This window comes from Musa acuminata, chromosome BXJ3-4 (genome assembly GCF_036884655.1).
Source record: "Musa acuminata AAA Group cultivar baxijiao chromosome BXJ3-4, Cavendish_Baxijiao_AAA, whole genome shotgun sequence".
In the NCBI taxonomy this organism is placed as follows: domain Eukaryota; kingdom Viridiplantae; phylum Streptophyta; class Magnoliopsida; order Zingiberales; family Musaceae; genus Musa; species Musa acuminata.
Genome location: NC_088352.1, coordinates 19203487 through 19222950, shown reverse-complemented (window position 1 = coordinate 19222950; position 19464 = coordinate 19203487). Strand labels below are relative to the sequence as shown.

The 19464-nt window shown below is 42.3% G+C and overlaps 1 protein-coding gene across 3 annotated transcripts in view; it reads left to right on the top strand.

The window, feature by feature from the left end:
- Positions 1-19464, top strand: part of LOC135634831 (probable allantoinase) — a 44967-nt gene that overhangs the window by 11812 nt on the left and 13691 nt on the right. For all 3 annotated transcript variants that reach the window (XM_065145480.1, XM_065145478.1, XM_065145479.1), the window contains exons 10-12: positions 284-410; positions 964-1128; positions 1201-1311. In XM_065145480.1, coding sequence (XP_065001552.1) covers positions 284-410; positions 964-1128; positions 1201-1311 — 403 coding nt within the window. The remainder of the gene's footprint in view (positions 1-283; positions 411-963; positions 1129-1200; positions 1312-19464) is intronic.

The following is a 19464-nucleotide window of genomic DNA, read 5'->3' as shown; positions in this document are numbered from 1 at the left end:
GATATCCTCTCATATCTGGGCTTTTCTAACTTCCAAGCAAATCAATGTGCTGAATTTGTGGTCTCAATCCTTCGGAATCCGTTTCTGTCTTTGAGACATATCAATAATGACACTTCACTAGGTTCATCTATCCACTAGAAGCACATCATTTTAGTTCAAATTCATTATGGGAAATAAACCCTTCTTTCATAAGTCTTTTGCATGTTTGAGAGTAGAATTGAGATGAATACACCTAATTTGTAACATAAGTTGGTGACTTGTTTAGCTGCAATTTTCTTTTCAGGGAGGAAGCAGCTATTAAGGACTTGCTAGCAGTAGCACAGGATACAAAAACTGGAGGTCAAGCAGAAGGAGCTCATGTTCATATTGTTCATTTGTCAGATGCAAAAGCTTCACTAGATCTGATTGAGGTATATAAACATGTATATGTGCCACTTATTATCTTTTTTCCTTTCCTTTTTCTGGATTTAATTTGATCTCGAGCTATTGATTAAAGTTTGCTCTTAAATTATTCACATGTTGTAAAAATGTGTAATGCTGCACTTGAGTATCCTTCTTTCTAGTTTCAACCATATCAATCCTTATTATATACGAAGAATAATAGGGCTAATTGTTATGCATATCGCATACTATTGCATAGTGCATGGGTTTGAAAGACTGCACATCTCAATGGACCTTCTCAAGTTGTTTTCAGATGCCCAATTTGAATGCATATCAGACATGCCGGAACAGATCGGACATGTCAATCCGGCCACTAAGAACTGCTAAGAGTGCTGGCACTGGAAATGGATATTGTCATCATGTCTTATACACTATTCTGAGTTTGTTTCATCCTTGCAAGACAATGCATTTGTTCATGCAAGTTTTCTATTTTTGAAACTATAATCAGCCCACTTTTCTGCATCTCATTTAATAGTTAAAATTCATTTTATACTCAAATGTGCCACCTTTTTTTTTATTCAGGATGAAAAAAGAAATGGACCAAATGGTGCTAGTATAAGTGTGGAAACTTGCCCTCATTATCTGGCATTTGCAGCTGAAGAAATTGCAGATGGGGATACTCGATTTAAATGTGCTCCACCTATACGAGATGTGACCAATAGGCAAAATCTGTGGGAGGCATTAATCGTATGTTAATTTTATGATGCAATTTTTGTTTCTAAGAGTTATTCTGTTACATGTTTTACAACTGGGTTTCAGGATGGACATATTGATATGTTGAGCTCTGATCATTCACCGTCTATACCAGAACTCAAGTTATTCGATGAAGGTGACTTTCTAAGGGCTTGGGGTGGAATATCATCTTTGCAGGTCAGTTAAGCATTCATTTCTAGATGCCAGGACGTATGCATGTCTGTATCTAATCTGATTTATTTCTTTTTCAAACCTTATGTATGCTCTTATGCTGAAAAATACTTCAATCTATAGATATGTACACTAAATTCCTAACTACTTGTTTGGTCCAGCGATTTCAATAGGCGCTCGGGAGAGGTGAGGCGAGGCGAGGCGAGGCCCGAGTGCCTCGCTTTAAAGAGGTGTCGCCTGGGCGCTCGCCCGAGCCCAGGCGCCGAGCGCTTCGGGCGAGCGCCCGGGTTAAACCAGGCGATCACACCAATGTTTTACGTCTGGTTCGGTCTCCGGTGCTTTAGTTGTTCAATCAAACCAACTAAAGCACCGATATGAGCCTCCCAGCATCCCTCTCGCGACTTCCCCAACCCTAACCCTGCTCGCGATTTTGTTGTTGACATTTCCTCTCTGCTGTTGTTGCCTCTCTCCGCTATCGTTGCCTCTTTTCATTGTCGTTGTTCTCTACTACCGTTGCCACTGTCGCTGCTTGTCGTTGTTGTCGCTGCTCATCGCCATTGTTGCTGTTGCCACTATCACCGCTCTGTCACGGACTTAGCTGGAATAGCCTAAGTCGTGAGGTACACTTGCAGCAAAGTCACGGACTTAGCTGGAGTTGCCTAAGTCGTGAAGCACCCTTGCGCCAACTCCTCGGACTTAGCTGGGATTGCCTAAGTCATGAGGCGCCCTTGCGACATATGTGTCCGCAAAAGGTCAGCCTAGTTGCAATCTCGTACAGGTCCCGAAGGACCTGTGAAACAGAAAGTTGATTAGTTATGGTTTGAAAGTAAACCACAACAAAAGTCTCAATGCATGACTTAAGTATATGATTCATAAATCTTATGAAAGTGCTAGGAGCATTAGATAGCCCAAATGACATAATCAACCATTCATATAAGCCTTCTCTAGTTTTAAATGTTGTTTTTCACTCATCTCCAGGCCTCATTCTTATTTGGTGATAAACACTCCTCAAATCAATTTTAGAGAAAATAGAAGCACTACAGAATTGATCAAATAAATCATCTAACCTTGGAATAGGAAAACGATAATCCACTGTGATTTTGTTAATGGTGCGGCTATCTACACACATTCTGTAAGAATCATCCTTCTTAGGCACCAACAAGGCTGGAACCGCACAAGGACTCATGCTCTTCCGAATTAATCCCTTTTTTACTAACTCATCCATTTGCCCTTGAAGTTCTTTATGCTCCTTAGGACTCATTCTATATGTTGCTTTATTAGGTAGAATAGCCCTCGGAATAAGATCAATGTGATATTGGATCTCTCAAAGGTGGAAGGCCATGTGGAATCTCTTCTAGTACATCTTGAAACTCCTCCAAGATTGGTTTCATGATTGCTGGTGTCTCCTTGTGTTGTTCATCCTCCTCTACTACCACTAGAGCCAAAACATGACCACCCCTGTCTAATTTACCTTTGCATTTACCATAGGACATAAAAATGCTAACATCCTTCTTTGGTGCACTGATTTTCGAAGGTTGTAATGGAGCTAAAATAATCTTCTTTTCATTCACTTTAAAAGAATAAGTATATTTGTAACCATCATAAAACAACCTTATATCATTATGTCAAGGTCTTCCCAACAGCAAATGACAAGCGTTCATAAGAGCAGCATCACACCATATTTTTTATCTTTATAATACTTTCCAATAGAAAAGAAAACTAAATATCTTTTAGTTACCTTGATATCATTTTCTTTCTATAGCCAAAATAATTGGTATAGATGTGAATGAGGGATTGTGTCTAACTTTAGCTTCTGCACCATCTCCAAAGATACCACATTCTTAAAGTAGCCTCTATCGATGATCACCAAGCACACCTTGCCAAGAGAAGTGCATTTAGTGTGAAACACATTCTTTCTCACTCAACTTTCATCCTCGACCACATAGGACACTTGTAAGCTATGTTGCAGTACAATAGACAAACCATGATCAGCATAAGTAACCTCTTCCTCATCATTATCATATTTTGGTTCGTCGTCGGCTTCATCTTCTCCTCCATCACTATGATCTTCAACCAAAGTTACAATCCTCCTATTTGGACAATCTGAAGCAATATGCCCAAAACCATGACATTTAAAGCATTTTCGACCACTTTATCACGGACTTAGCTGGTTTTGCCTAAGTCGTGCGGTACCCCTGCGTGTCCATCCGCAAAGGTCAGTCTCCCCGAAACCTCCTATGGTCTCTTAGGACCTAGAAAAGAGAAAACGGGTTAGAGAAAGCGCCTCACTCGGGATCCACAAGCAAACATCTCAGAAAACACTTCATAGCCAATGCAAATTACAAACAGACTTTATAAGCTCTGAACGGTTACACAACAAAGGGTTAAAATGGTCCACTATAGACCGAATATCTCTCACAAGTGTCCATATGACACCACCTTTATTTACAAGCCTAAAACGATTATCAAACCCAACTAAAATTGGGTTGTTAAGCCTCCGATTGTCCCTCTATATGCTGTGCAAAGCATGAACAAACCAAAATACACGGACATACATAACTATTACATCAAACATTCTGTTTAGAATTTTGTCCGTGACATTCTCCCCCGCTTATTCCTTTAACGTCCTCGTCGAAGCCTTTGCCGACACTACAACTCCTCGCCTTCGTTGAGTCTTTAATCTTTTGCTTCAACTGCAATACACATCTTGGCTCTTAGTTACTCTCCGCTGTTGTTGTTGAGTAGTCAAACTTTTGATCCACTATGCTGCTTCAACTCGCTAATGACTCTGACTCTAGTGTGGGGTTGGCTGAGTTGTGTTGATCCCTATTGGTTCCTACGGATCTATCAGATGAAGGCAGTGATTTAAAAAGCGCTAGGCGTCAAAAGGCGCTAAGGTCCTAAAACGCCCAAGGCGCTCGCCCGAGCGAAGCGAGGCACTAAAATATAAAAATATATAATATAATTAATAAATATAATTATTTAAAATTTTAAATAAAAATATACTATTAAATTAAGAATAATATATTATTAATCTATTAACAGTATTGAAAATTAATAATTTCAAATAAACCTAACAATATTAACAGTATACAGAAGGAGAAGAAGGAAGAGTGTAAGGGGGTGCTGACTGAGAAAAGAGGAAGCGGCAGCGGCAGCGGGAGTGTAAGGAGGCAGCGACAGCAGGAGTGTAAGGAGGTAGCGGCAGTGGGAGTGTAAGGAGGCAGCGATAGTGTAAGGAGGCAGCTGCAGTGGGAGTGTAAGGAGGCAGCGGCAGCGGGAGCAGGAGCGGCGAGCGGCAACAGTAGTGGCTAGTAGCGACATCAGCAACAGCGAGCAGTGGGCAGCGGGAGCAGGAGCGGCGAGCAACGGGAGCGACAGCGGTTGCAAGCAGCGACAACGGCGAGCAGCGAGAGCGGGAGCGGCAGCGACAACGAGCAGGGTTAGGGTTGGGGTGCGACAGCTGATATCGATTTTAGTTGGTTCGATTGAACCAACTAACCACCGGAGATCGAACCAGACCTAAAATCCTGGTTCGATCGCCTGGTTTAACCCAGGCGCTCGACCGAAGCGCCCAGCGCCTGGGGTCGAGCGAGCGCCCAGGCGGCGCCTCTTTGAAGCGCACCGCCTGGAAGTGAAGCGAGGCGCTCGGGCCTCGCCTCACCTCGCCCGAGCGCTTAGGTGAGCGCCCGAGCGCCTTTTTAAATCACTGGATAAAGGAAAAGACCATCCTTATTATGCGCAGTCTCTCAAATGCCTCATGCTGCTTGAACTGGGTGGATGCTTGTTAGAGTTTTAACGAGCATCGTCTCACAAACTTCTGAAGTTTTGGGTCCTTCCTCCACAAAATTTGCCCATCGACTCTTCTTTCACTTAGTTGTCACTTCTAAGTAGATTCGCATCACTTCCGCTTTCGATTGGCATTCTGTTGGGAAATGAAGCAGATAATCTATTCTCAGTAGCACTGATCACCATTAGTGAGGATTTGACAACTATTGTCTTCTATTATCTTCGAAGGGTCTTTGAACCTGTGCAGAGCTCCTTTGCTGGATAGATAAGAGAATTGGGGTACTCGGTTTCGCCCATTCTCTTAAGAGTTGAGAAGACAATTGTTACTTGACTTCGTACGCCTCCACAAGGGTTGTACTTCATGTATCGAGCTGGTTACTGACCTTCGCTTGTTCTTTGCTCACACTTCTGAAGCACTCGAAGTGTTTGCACTTCTTGCATTGAGTTAACTACTATGATTCACCTTCTCAATGCTATTGAACTTTTGGAATGCAGGAAGTTTTTACCTCAACTTCTGGAATGTCATCGAACTTTTGGTTGCCTTTGGGATTGTACCGTCTTCTCCATCAACCCTGTCGCCTACTCCTCTGAGTAGCAAAGGTACAACACCGCGTACTGCCTGCTTCGTTCCTTGGCTGTGCACTCTTACACCCCCGAAGTCCTTCACTTTCGGCTATCTTGATGAGAAGCTCGTTGACATCGGTCTTACGAAGTTCCTTGGCCTTTGCCCTTCAGCCTTGTCTCGATACTTGGAGTTTGCCTCTGCATGCTCCACCTCCTTGGCCCCTTTCACGACCAAGCGCTCTCCCTCCATGAGAGCAAGGGATCGATGACTTCACGGAAGTCCCGCCTCTGTGGTACCATGGCACTGCCATGCCCATGACCCTACTATCCATTACCTTGCATCTACATCCCTTTTTTTCACAATCGGTAGATCTGCCTCTGTGGCACTCTTTCGAGTTCACCTCTATTCTAACCGATGCTTTGTTTTGGGTAGCTAAGTCCCTCTGGACTCATCGTCGCTTCCTCGCCCCTTTCGACCCCTTGCTTCAACACCTTTGTGTTCTCCATGCAGTTCCCCTCTGTCGATGGAAAGACAGACTGCAACTCCCATAAATGGCCTTTGCCATCATGTTGTAAGGTTTGCATCGATTCTGTTCTCCTTAGCTTCCTTGGTAGCAACATTCGCTTACTCGACCTTGTCCTCTGACTTGCCGGGCTCCCTTAATCGAATATAGGCTCTGGAACAGTCCAACTCTCTAGCTGCTTTGATCATACCTCTGCATGATCAAGTCCCTCTCATGGGACTCATTGGTACTTGCATTCGAACTTTTTCCTTGGTAGTACACACAGTGATTGAAAAAGGCGCTCGGGCGAGGCGAGGCGAGGCCCGAGCGCCTCACTAATCTCCCATGCGGCGCGCTTCAAACAGGCGCCGCCTGGGCGCTCGCCCGAGCCCAGGCACTGGGCGCTTCGGGCGAGCTCCTACGTAAACCAAGGCGACCGAACCAGGATTTTAGGTATGGTTCGGTCCTAGTTCGGTTGTTAGTTGGTTCAATCGAACTAACTAAACCGATATAACCCTTACCCAACCCTAACCCGCCGTCGCTGCCGCTCCCGATCCCGATCCCGATCTCGCTGCTCGCCGCTGTCGCTGCTCGTAAACGCTGCCGTTGTCGCCGCTCGTCGCTGTCGTTGCTCGCAAACGCTGCCTTTGTCGCCGCTCGCGCCTCTCGCTACTCGTCGCTCCTGCTCCCGCTGTTGCTGTCGTTGCTCGCGCCTCCCGTTGCTCGCGTCTCCCGCGAGCCCTCCCGCTGCTCGTCGCTCCCGCTCTCTTTCCAGCTACCGTTGTTGTCGCTCGCCGCTGCTTCCTCGTTTCTCCGTCAGCAGGCTTATACTGTTAATATTAAATTTATTTGAATTTTGAAATGATTAATTTTCAATACTGTTAATAGATTAATAATATATTATTTTGAATTTAATGTTGTTAATTTTTATTTACTTGAAATTATTGTTAGGTTTTAGTATAAATGGCAAGTGTAGAGAGCAACTCAATAGAGTCTCCAATGGTATCAAAAAAAGATTCTGCATGGAAGTATAATTATTTGAAGGATCCGAAAGATTCTAATGCAGTGACTTGCATATTCTGCGATAAGACTACCAGAGGTGGTATTTTTCGTACAAAACAACATCTAGTAGGAAATTTCAAGAATGCAGCAGCTTGCAAAAAATGTCCACCTGAGGTAAAAGAAGAGTTGCTGAGTTATATGAATGAAAAAAAGACACAAAAGAATGAATCTTACGGGAATTTACCAAAAGACAATGTTGAACATCTCAGGGATGAAGAAGAAGATTATTCTATGAGTATTAACCCAAGTGAAAAAAGAGTATACGACAAAAAAGGAAAAGAAGTTATAAGTACTAAGAAAGGTAAAAAAGGACCGATGAATCTATATATGCTTCAAGGATCCCAGAAACAACAAGGGCAAGCAGGAGGCTCAAAATTTAGACAAACAAATATAAGTGATGCTTGTGATAAAGAAATAAGAGGAAGAACAATTCAGCACATTGCTCGCTTCTTCTATCAGGCTGGTCTTCCTCTTAGTACAACTCGTTTAGACAGTTTTAAGGATATGATTGAAGCTATTGGAAGATATGGTGCAGGATTAAAACCTTAAGTTATTATGAGATGCAAGTTCCATTGCTGCAAAAAGAGTTGAATTATACAAATGACTTACTAAAGGGTCATAAAGAATCATGGGCAACACATGGTTGCTCTATTATGTCAGATGTTTGGACTGACAGGAGGCGCAGGAGTATAATTAATTTTATGGTTAATTGTTCTTTAGGGACTATGTTTGTGAAGTCAATAGATGCTTCATCTTTTGTAAAATCTGGAGACAAGATATATGATTTACTTGACAACTTCGTGGAAGAAATTGGAGAACAAAATATTGTTCAAATCATAACCGACAATGAAAGTAACTATGTTTTAGCTGGTAATATTCATCTTTTGATTTTGTTAATTATTTGATCTTCAATTAAGTGTGTTAAACTCTTAAGTCTTATCATTTTTGTTATCCTTTGTCTCAGGTAAATTGCTTGAATAAAAAAGACAACACTTGTATTGGACTCCATGTGCAGCATATTGTATTGATTTAATGTTGGAGGATATTGGAAATATCTTAAAAATCAAGAAAACCTTAGAAAGGGCAATTTTTGTTGTTGGATTTCTTTATAATCACATTGGGGCTTTGAATATGATGAGAGAATTTACAGGGAATAAAGAATTAGTGAGACATGGTGTCACCCGATTTGCGACTTCATTCTTGACATTACAGAGCGTGCATCGTCAAAAACATACTCTGAGAAATATATTTACCTCTGAGAAATGGGTGACAAGCAAATGGGCAAAAGAAGCAAAAGGCAAGAGGGCTGTTGATATCATCTTAATGCCATCCTTTTGGAATCATGTAGTTTATATATTAAAGGTAATGGGCCCTCTTATTCGAGTCCTTCGGTTGGTGGATAATGAAAATAAGCCTGCAATGGGATATATTTATGAAGTTATGGATAGAGCAAAGGAGACGATTAAAAGATCTTTTAATGAAAATGAAGAAAAATATGAGAAAATTTTTACAATCATTGACGAAAGATGGAATTGTCAACTTCATCGTCCCTTACATGCAGCAGGATATTATTTAAACCCTGAATTCTTTTATAAGATTAAATCTGTTGGATTTGATGCAGAAGTTTTAGGTGGGTTATATTAGTGCGTTACAAGAATAGTTCCCAGCCTTGAGATTCAAGATAAGATTATTCATGAATTATCTTTATATAAAAATGCCGAAGGTCTTTTTGGAATTCCAATTGCCGTTCGATCTAGGTCAACTACGTCTCTAGGTATTAATAATTTGATATAATTAATTTCATATATATTATGTTACTATGTTATTGCTAATAATAACATAAATTTTGCAGCTAAATGGTGGAGTTTATTTGAAAATTCCACCCCGAACTTACAGCAATTTGCTATTAAAGTACTTAGTTTAACATGTAGTGTTTCGGGTTATGAGCGAAACTAAAGTGTCTTTGAGCATGTAAGCATTACTAAATATTTTTGTTTTAATTAATTTATTTATTTAGATATATGTATTAATATATTTTTAAATTATATGACATGACAGATTCACTCGAAGAGAAGAAATCGGTTAGAACATCAACGATTGCACGATCTTGTTTATATAAAGTATAATCAAGCTTTGAAGACTCGTCATGATTTGCAAAATAGATTGGATTCAATCTCATTTCAAGATATTGATGATTCAAATGAGTGGTTAGTAGGAGAAATGGGTGTTAACTTGCAAGATGCTAAAGACGAACTTGTATTTGAAGATGATAGATTGACATGGGGAGATGTGGGAAGAGCTTCAGGTGTTGGAGAATTACAAACATATACAAGACAGATGTCAAAGAGAAAAATGAGTGCAAAAACATCAAGCTCAGCTCCTGTTATTGTTGAAGACATAGAGAATGAAACATATCTTGATGAAGAGGAAGGAATCGAAGGACAAGAGGAAGAAGACGAATTCAATGAAAATGATTTGTGTGAAAATGACGATAATATTGATTATGATGAATAACTTTGATGTAAAATTTTATTGTTTTGAATTTGGAACTTTTTGTTAATGTGACATTGTGATTTTGTATCTTAGATTTTCTTAATTTAATAGCATATTTTTATTTAAAATTTTAAATAATTATATTTATTAATTATATTATATATTTTTATATTTTAGCGTCTCGTTTCGCTCGGGCGAGCGCCTAGCGCCTCAGGCGTTTTTGGACCTTGGCGCCTTTTGGCGCCTAGCGCTTTTTAAATCACTGAGTACACAGCCCCCATATGCTAATGATCAAGGCTTTCATCCGATACAAAATTCGATGCACGTATGGAAGACCTGCCTCTGCGGTACCTTGGCTTTCACTCCTTAAATCCATAGTCCTTTTTGTCGTCGTGTTGTTCACCGAAGTGGAGCTCCCAGTAGCTCCCGATCATACCTCCGTATGATCTAGTCCCTCACGGGACTAGATTCGTGTGTATCGCATTGCCACGAACTGTTCCACCACGATCCGCTGCACCATGTCGCCTCTTAGTGATATCTCCATTGCATTCTGATCATTGTGGGATGAACTCGAATTGTGATCCCTCCATGAGTGGCCTCTGCCAACACATCGTAGGGCCTCTTCCACCTTCGATTTTGTTCGCTCCTTTGGCAATCGACCTTCGTCCACCCGCTCTCGGGTCACACTCAAACGAAACACAGCTGTAGGACAATCCGTCGCCTAGTAGCTCCCGAAGTCCATCGACTTTGCTGAAATTAGTGTACCATTGTTTGGATCTTGGGCCTCTGCCCTACCAGCACAATCTCCGCTGCGCACTGCTTCCTTCATGGCAACTTGAATGGCAACACTGTGGCATATTCTTCAAGAGTACCCTCCTCCGCGTCCTCTTGCCTCGTGCCAAGGCCTTCTGAACCCAACTTTGCCTCCGCAAGTTGAGTCGCCTTAGTTCCTCCATCAAATGCTTCTTCGAGATAAGGTGCATGTGCCGAGAACCTCCCTTCGTCTTTGGCACCATGCAAGATAAGTCTGCTCCATCAGAATGAAGGACTCATGGAACGACATGATCGCGCTCTTGCCTCTGCAAGAGTTCATGTCCTTGGCCTCTGTCCAAGGGAAGCTCTGTGCCTCCGCTCCATGTTCCATCTTCTATGTTGGCTCCCTTCATGCGGCTTGGGTACTTCGCCAAGTTACACCCAAGTTGCTCCGCTCCTTTTTGCATCAAGTTGATGGTGGCCCTCACGCCCACCATTCTATGGGTCAGCCCTCCATTGAGTCCAATCTCCATATCGACTCCAAGTGTGCCTTCATTTGTGTTGCCTTAAGTCGCTCCCCCACGTGATCTCGCAATGCATCCACCAATGCATTCTCTCAAGCGAGATCATGCGATGACTCCTCGCTGCTCGCTCGGTCCATTAAGCTTCGTGGAGTTGTTGTTTTTGAGGTCCTCCTCCTCAACATGTGCGGTCTATTGCACATGGTTCTTCCTCTGAAGAGTCGGGGCTTATCCCTCCTGGATATCTATCCCGTTGGGGCAACTTCTCTCTTCGCTTCCTTCTCTCTAAAAGTTTCGGGGACCACCATCCCCTTGGACTACTCTGACTTGCTGAACAAACTGTGCATTGTTTTGTCTCTTGCAAACGCACTTGCTAGATTACGACTACATGTCAATACAGCCCCCGCTGCACCACTCAAGGCATAGCAAAATCCTGAACTCGTTGCACACTTCAGCCTCCTACAGACATATCATTCCCATGCCGAAGAGAAAATTTCAATGCTCCATGGTACCGAGTTTCGGTCGCTTTGGGATGGTCGCGAACATTCCATCGTCCGCAAAGAAGCCCTTGCATGAGTACCAAATTCTTCGAGTTAACAATTCCCCTTCACCTCTGTGAGCTTTGCACAACTCTTTCGGTCGCTGAGCAACTCATTCCACCTTGCATGGTCACATCCTTTACCAAGCGTCTCGCTTGCCTTGAGCACCATCAAGTATAGTTGTCAATATCGAGCCGTAGCTTGAACTCAGCCATCCCAACCTTTGTGCGCTATGCATTCTTCCAAGCTTGCTTGTTCTCGTGGTGCCTCTTACGTGAAGGGTTGGCTATTCCTCTGAATGTCAATCTCAGATGTCCGCTCCTTTGAGTGACTCCTTTTCCCTACATCTCTATGCCCGTTTTCCCCCAAACGGTCGTGCGTGCTGGCTGCCCTCAACGCAGCCCCGCAAGGTCTCTCACGTTTGCATGCCAAGTGTTTCTATAAGTGCTTGTCCCGCTCTGATTCATCTGTCACGGACTTAGCTGGTTTTGCCTAAGTCGTGCGACACCCCTGCATGTCTGTCCGCAAAAGTCAGCCTCCCCGAAACCTCCTATGGTCCCTTAGGACCTAGGAAAGAGAAAACGGGTTAGAGAAAGCGCCTCACTCGGGATCCACAAGCAAACATCTCAGAAAACACTTCATAGCCAATGCAAATTACAAACAGACTTTACAAGCTCTGAACGGTTGCACAACAAAGGGTTAAAATGGTCCACTACAGATCGAATATCTCTCATAATTGTTCATATGACACCACCTTTATTTACAAGCCTAAAACGGCCATCAAACCCAACTAAAATGGGGTTGTTAAGCCTTCGATCGTCCCTCTACATGCTATGCAAAGCATGAACAAACCAAAATACACGGACATACACAAGTATTATATTAAACATTATGTTTAGAATTTTGTCCGTGACAACTTGGCGTAGAAGAATTATGTGTTTATTTGCTGCCAGCAGATCCTTCACCCTTGTCTTGCACCTTTGATACCACCTTGCTTTGGACAGTAGGTTTGGAATTTCCTCCTTTTGTATAGCCTTCTTTTGACTTATACTGAGAACTCTTTTCAAACTTCTGTTGCTTTTCAACTTTTAAAGCCAACTTGCTTACATCATTTAAAGAACAATATAACTGTAGTTGAACCACTTTAGCAATCTCATATTTCAAACCTCCTAAGTATCTTGCAATGGTTTGCTCTTTTGGTTCCACAAGCTCTCATTTTAACATGAGATTATCGAATTCTACTGTATACTCCTTTATACCAAGATCTTTTTGCTTAAAATCATGGATTTTAAGAAAGATCTCTTGCCTATAGTTTTCAAGTAAGTATTTTCTCTTCAACTCCCTTTTTATTTTTTCCTATGTCACGATCTTACTCTTTCCCTCATGTTCTCTTTGTTTCTTTATATTTTCTCACCAAAAAGATGCATTCCGTCTAAGTTTAAAGTGCCACAAATTTTACCTTCTTTTGTTCTGGTGGTTCATGAAAATCGAAAATGCATTCCACTGTATTAAGCCAATTAATAAAGTCATCAACAATAATTTTACCTTCAAACTCTGAAATATCCAATCTTGGGTTGTATTTGTTTTGTCACTAATCTTGGACTCCATATCTTGCTCGAAATCTTCTCGACTCCCTTGGATGAGGAGGTGTATCATCATCAGAAGTAAATTCTTGGACAACATTTTCATGTTGGTTGTTTTTACTTCGAAGTTTTTCAATTATTTCATTTTTTTTCTTGTAGACTACACAACAATCTTCATAGCTGCAGCCTCAACGACTCAACATCATCTTCATGGTCGCTACCTTCACCAAATATATCTTTTCCATTCCGCCTTGCCATGATCTCTAACCTTTAGCTCTGATACCAAACTGATACTGGGGGGGGGTAAAATGCATAATAGATTTCGAAAGAAAAACTAGTAGTACAATAGTATTTGCTGGAATAAGTTTTTTCTGATAGAAAAGGAACGAACTCACGATAATACTTCAATAAGATCGAAAAATAGCTCATCACAAAGTTTAAAATCACAAAGGGATACAAAAAGTTCACCACCCCAAGGAAATTAAATAAGGATACAGAACTGAAAATAAAAGATTCACCACTCAAGGAAGCATCCAAAAGATACAGAGTTTAAGAGAGAACTTCAACATAACTTCTGCCAATATCATCAGTTTCTAAAACCCCTTTTTAACCCCTAAACACCAAAATAAGTACTAATACATGAAACAATCCTTCATGCATAGGAAATTTCGAAATTAAGTATTTTACAATTGGTAACCAACTTCTTTAATGTATTCCTTGGTTTTGAAGAAAAGCACCTTGAAACAGTTGTAACTTTATCTAAAGAATATGCAAATGAGCTGTCATATTTGAGTGGGCTGAGTTGAAAACTATGATGCAACATTGTGGGCTGAAAAAAATACCATAGCATTAGCAAGGTCCATATGAGCAGATTATAGCAAATTAGATACTCCCATGTCATCATCGACGCTTGTTGGTAGTTTTTGATAACTGCTTCTTTATGTCGTAAGACGTCTTCGGGCTCCCAATTGGCTTCGGTTCGGGAAAGCTTTCGCCACTTCACCAAGTACTTAGTCTGCTCAGCTCCATTGGGTAGCTTTATCTTGCGATCCCTAAAATGGTTTCAACTCGCTTCTCGTAGGAGGCTCTGGTGGGGTGTCGTCGAGTTGGAACACTTCGGGAAGCATCTTGCGGATCTGATAGGCTTTCAATTTATTGGCATGAAAAACATTGTGAATTTTGAGCCATGTCGGCAGCTGCAACTTGTAGGAGACGTTGCTCACCCTACTGATAATTAGGAAGGGCCCTTCATACTTGTGCACCAATCATTTGTGTACTTTGTGCCTAAAGAAGTGGAGTGATATTAGTTGGAGCTTTACCAACACTATACCGTCGACTTTGAACTCCTACAGTCGCCTTCCCAAGTTTGCTCACTTCTTATCTTTTGGTCACCTTTTCCAAGTAAGCCCGCGTAATATCTATATTTTGTTGTCATTCTTTTGTAAAGTAATATGCTGACGAACTACTCCTAGTATATCTGATAGCTAAGGTGTGAGGAGTCGAAGGTTGTTGTCCTGTAATGATCTCGAAGGGGCTCTTGTTGGACGTAGAGCTCCGCTGCTTGTTGTAGGAGAAAAGGGCTATGTCCAACAGCTTCACCCAATCTCGTTGGTTGGCACTCACGTAGTGCCGAAGATATTGCTCAAGGAGCGAGTTTATCCTTTCAGTTTGGCCATCTGTCTGGGGGTGGAGGCTTGTGGAGAAGTATAACTTAGACCCCAACAATTTAAATAGCTCGGTCTAGAATCGTCCAAGGAACCGAACGTCTTGTTCATTGATGATATTGTGCGGGACTCTCCAATACTTTACCACATTCTTCATCATCAGCTTGGTTGCCTCCTCTGCTGAATAGTGTAGGCAGCAATGAAAGTTGGTTACTTTGAAAATCGATCAACTGCCACGAGTATTGATCCGAGTCCCATACTGTCGGCAAGCTCGATATGAAGTCCAAGGAAATGCTCTCCCACAACCTTTTAGTATGGGCAACGACTTCAAAGGTCCCACTGGCTTCCGTTGCTCTACCTTATATTGTTGGCAAGTACGGCACGTTCGAACATATTCCTCCATATCAATCTCTATCTTCGGCCAGTAAAAGGCCCTCTCCACGAGAGCTACTATTCGGTGGATGCCTGGATGTCCTGCCCAAAGAGAATCGTGACACTCTCTCAAGAGTTCACGTCTCAAATTGTCCACTCGAGGAACATAAACTATATTCCCTTTTGTGTAGACGAGTCCCTCTTAGACCCAAAATCGTCGTGTCTCGCCTTCTTTGATTAGTTGCATCAGGGTTATTGCTTGGGGATCACTGTACAGTCCATCCCTGATCCTGGAAAGGAAGTTGGAGTGCAGCTGACTTGCCTAGCCTTCGTCCTCCAGTTGCATGGCATTCACCTGCTCCACCTTCCGGCTCAACGCATTGGCTACGACATTTGCTCTTCCGGGCTTGTACTTCATTATCATATCAAATTCGGCTAGGAAGTCCTGCCATCGTGCTTGCTTTGGGGAGAGTTTCTTTTGAGTTTGGAAATAACCCAAAACGATGTTGTCCGTCCTCAGCACAAATCGCGATTTGAGAAGGTAGTGCCGCCAAACTCGTAGACAATGAACCACCGCTGTTATCTCCTTCTCGTGCAACGAATACCGCCACTCGGTCTTGTTGAGCTTACGGCTCTCGTAAGCCACCGAGTGACCCTCCTACAATAGTACTTGTTAGAACCCTTGCAGATTCTAAACTTGGGGTTGATCTCTTTAGGGGATCGGCCTCCTTGGAACTCTATAGGGGTTCCTCCCTTCAAGTTGCTACTTAAAGGCTGCAGAAAAGATTCATCTATTGCTTATGAAAAGAGGTGGAATACATGACTATTTATAGGGCTTCTAAACCCTAACTCCTAATAGGACTCTTACTTAAGACTCCTACTTCTAACCAACTCCTAATAGGACTCCTAATAGGACTCATAATCAAGACTCCTACTTCTAACCAACTCCTAATAGGACTCATACTCAAGACTCCTATTCCTTTACAACTCCTTATTCTTCTCTAAGAAATAACCTCCTAACCCTAGCCGGCCACTTCACCTCTTTAATAGGGGTCGTCTTAGGTAGGTTTTACATGAATGTCCCTCTCAATTAGGACTCTCCTAGCTAGAGTCCTAACAAACCCACCCTCTTTAAATCAGCCTTGTCCTCGAGGCTGACGATTCATGAATTTTGGGAATTTGATCTTCAAGTCATCATAGTTCTCCCAAGTGGCATCTTTTGTTAGTAGGTTTACCCACTGTATTAGCAATTCAGTAGTGGATCGTCGTTGTCGAGTCACGATCCGTCGATCAATAATGGGACTTGGCTTAGTTTGAAGTTCTCTTTGGGTAGTCATATTTGGTGGGTGGCTTTGGGCTGTCTCCAAGCACCTATTTACAACTTACGTCTGGCCGTCGGTTTGTGGGTGATATGCCATACTCCTTTTCAATTTAGTACCCTGTATATGGAATAACTTTGTCCAAAATCTGCTCGTGAAGATGCAAGTAGAATTTATTATAAGCACAATGCGTCCCTTATAGTATAATTCTTTTGAGTCCCAATTGTAATGAGCCATGGGGTTTGGTGCTTCCTCCAATTTTTTTATAATCGTACTAGTCTCTGAATCTTCCTGTCATTCCATCTTAATATCCTTAAGAAAGTCGTTGGTCGGAAGTGAAACGGCCGAAACTTCAACTTGCTCGGGTAGCTGCGAAAGCGCATCTGCAAGAACATTCTCTTTCTCCTTTTTGTAAGTTATTTCATAATCAAATCCAAGAAGTTTTGTTACCCATTTTTGCTGCTCAGGGGATGATATCTTTCGCTCTAAAAAATACTTGAGGCTTTTATGGTCGGTTTTAATTTGAAATCGTCGGCCAATTAAGTAGGGTCTCCACCTCGTTGCTGCGCGCACAATGGTGAGCATCTCCTTATCATATGTTGACTTATTTTGATGGGAGGGAGATAATGCCTTGCTAGTGTATGTGAGTGGTCGACCATCTTGCATGAGAATAGCTCCAATTCCGACTCCAGATGCGTCGGCCTCAATAATGAAGGGTCGGTTGAAATCTGGTAGTGTTAGCACCGGCGTCGTCGTCATGGCTGCCTTAAGTTTGTCGAAGGCAGCGGAGGCTCTGTTCGACCATTGGAAGACATCTTTTTTCAGTAAGGAAGTAAGTGGTGCACTGATATCTCCATAGTTTTTCACGAACTTGCAGTAGTAGCCTGTTAAACCCAGAAAGCCATGTAGCAATTTTATGTTCCTCGAGGTCAGCCAGTTTTGCATTGCTCCAATTTTGAAGGGGTCTACTGCCACACCTTCCTCTGATATGATATGCCCAAGATATTCCACCTTCTTTTGAAGAAAGCAAAAATTCATAGTGGTTGTTGTGTGTTCAAAAGGTGATTTTCGGTATGTCTTCTTCGCATACTCGTATTTGATGATACTCGGATCGAAGGTCCAGCTTTGTGAAGATTTATGATCCCTTTCATCTAGCAACTTATCTACTACTGGAATAGGGTATTTATCCTTGATGGTTATGCCATTGAGAGCTCGGTAATCAACCCAAAATCGCCATATTCCATCCTTCTTTCGTATGAGGACTACCGATGAAGAGTAGGGGTTGCAACATGGCCGAATAACTCCTGTTTTGAGCATCTCTTTTACAATCCTTTCTATTTCATCCTTCTGGAGATGTAGATATTGAGATGGCCGAGTATTTGCTGAAAGAATCGTTATATAATGATCATGCCGACGGGTAAGAGGTAGGTTGTACGGTTCGTCAAATATATCTGAAAATTCAGCAAGCAAAGGAAGTAGGTTTGGATCTTCAAATTCTATTGGCTCTCCCTTAGTTTGCTGCTCAAGTTGTACCAAAAATCTGCTGCATGCTTTATGCAAAACCTTCTCCATTTGTTGTGTGCAAATCGTCGTTACGTCGCCCCCACGTTTTCCGTTCAGTATCACCTGTTTCTCCTTACTGTAAAATTTCATAATTAGTTGCATAAAATTCCAAGAAATATCACCTAATGTCGTCAACCATTTAATTATGAGCATGGCCTCATGATCATCAAGAGGGAGAAGGAAGAAATATGCAATTATCTCTTGGTAAGGCCTCATGATCAGCAACAGTTTCACTTGCGGGCGCCTACGATCATACTTCAAAATCCATCCATCGGCGACCATAACGTCAAAACCTGTTGCAATTCTTGATAGGTAAGGCCATATGGATAGTAACCTTACTCTTTAGAAAGTTATTAGTACTGCCCGTGTCGATGAGAACAATGATCGATTGTTGTTTGAGAAGGCCTCCAACTTTCATCGTTTGCAGGTTTGAGTAGCCGGCTAGTGTATGTACTGTAACTTCGGTCGGTTGTGGCTCTTCTTCTGCATCTTCTTCTTCATATTCAAGGCTCTCTTCTGGATGTTCAATGACCTCTTCTTCTATTGGTTCAATCATAAGAAGTCTCCCTTTACTACAGCTCCACGGCTCGTCACAATGCCAACATAACCCCTTCGCATATCGCTCTCGAAGCTGTTCTCTTATTAACCTCTTTGATGTAGGGACTTGGTCGATAGTAGGGGGGCTGACGGCTTCAATATTACTGGTTGAGGAGCGACCCTAGTCCTCTGAGCTTCATGGTTCAATTGCTCCTCTTGATGTCGTGCGAAAGAGATGGCTGCCATAAGCGTATATGGTTGTCGCGCTTTAACTTCTCCTCGGATCTCCGGCTTCAAGCCCTCAATGAAGGTCCTCAATAGCTGTTTTTGAGACCAATCACGAGTTTGATTAGATAACCTTTCAAACCTGGTTTGGTACTCCTGAATGGTAGAGGTTTGTCGGATCTTTGCTAGTTGTCCGTCAATATTCTCGTAATCGGTTGGTTTGAAGCGGATCAACAGTCCTTTTTTGAATTGTTGCCATGAAAGGACTCCATAAGTATGTTCAAACCAGTCAAACCACTGTATAGCATCCCCTTCAAGATGTATAGCTGCAATTTTCACCATAGATGCATCCGCAGTTTTATGGTACCGAAAATATCGCTCCGCGCGCGAGATCCAACCAATCGGGTCTCCTTCCCAACTAGGGAAATCCACTCTCATGCAAGGATAGTTGGGGTTGGTCATAGAGCTTCCCCTCTTTTGGAAGTCATATCTTTGGGCTTGGTGCGATTGGGCAAAGCTCTCTCCCTGATGTGATTTCTTCGGGCTTAGTGGTCGGCCCAATTTGAGTTCGGTAAAGAGCGTCCGAATCTTATCCGACTATAGCGCCTCGAAGGCTTCGAATTTAGCATTGATTACCTCCTCAGATGCCATAGTATATGCCGCCAAATTTGT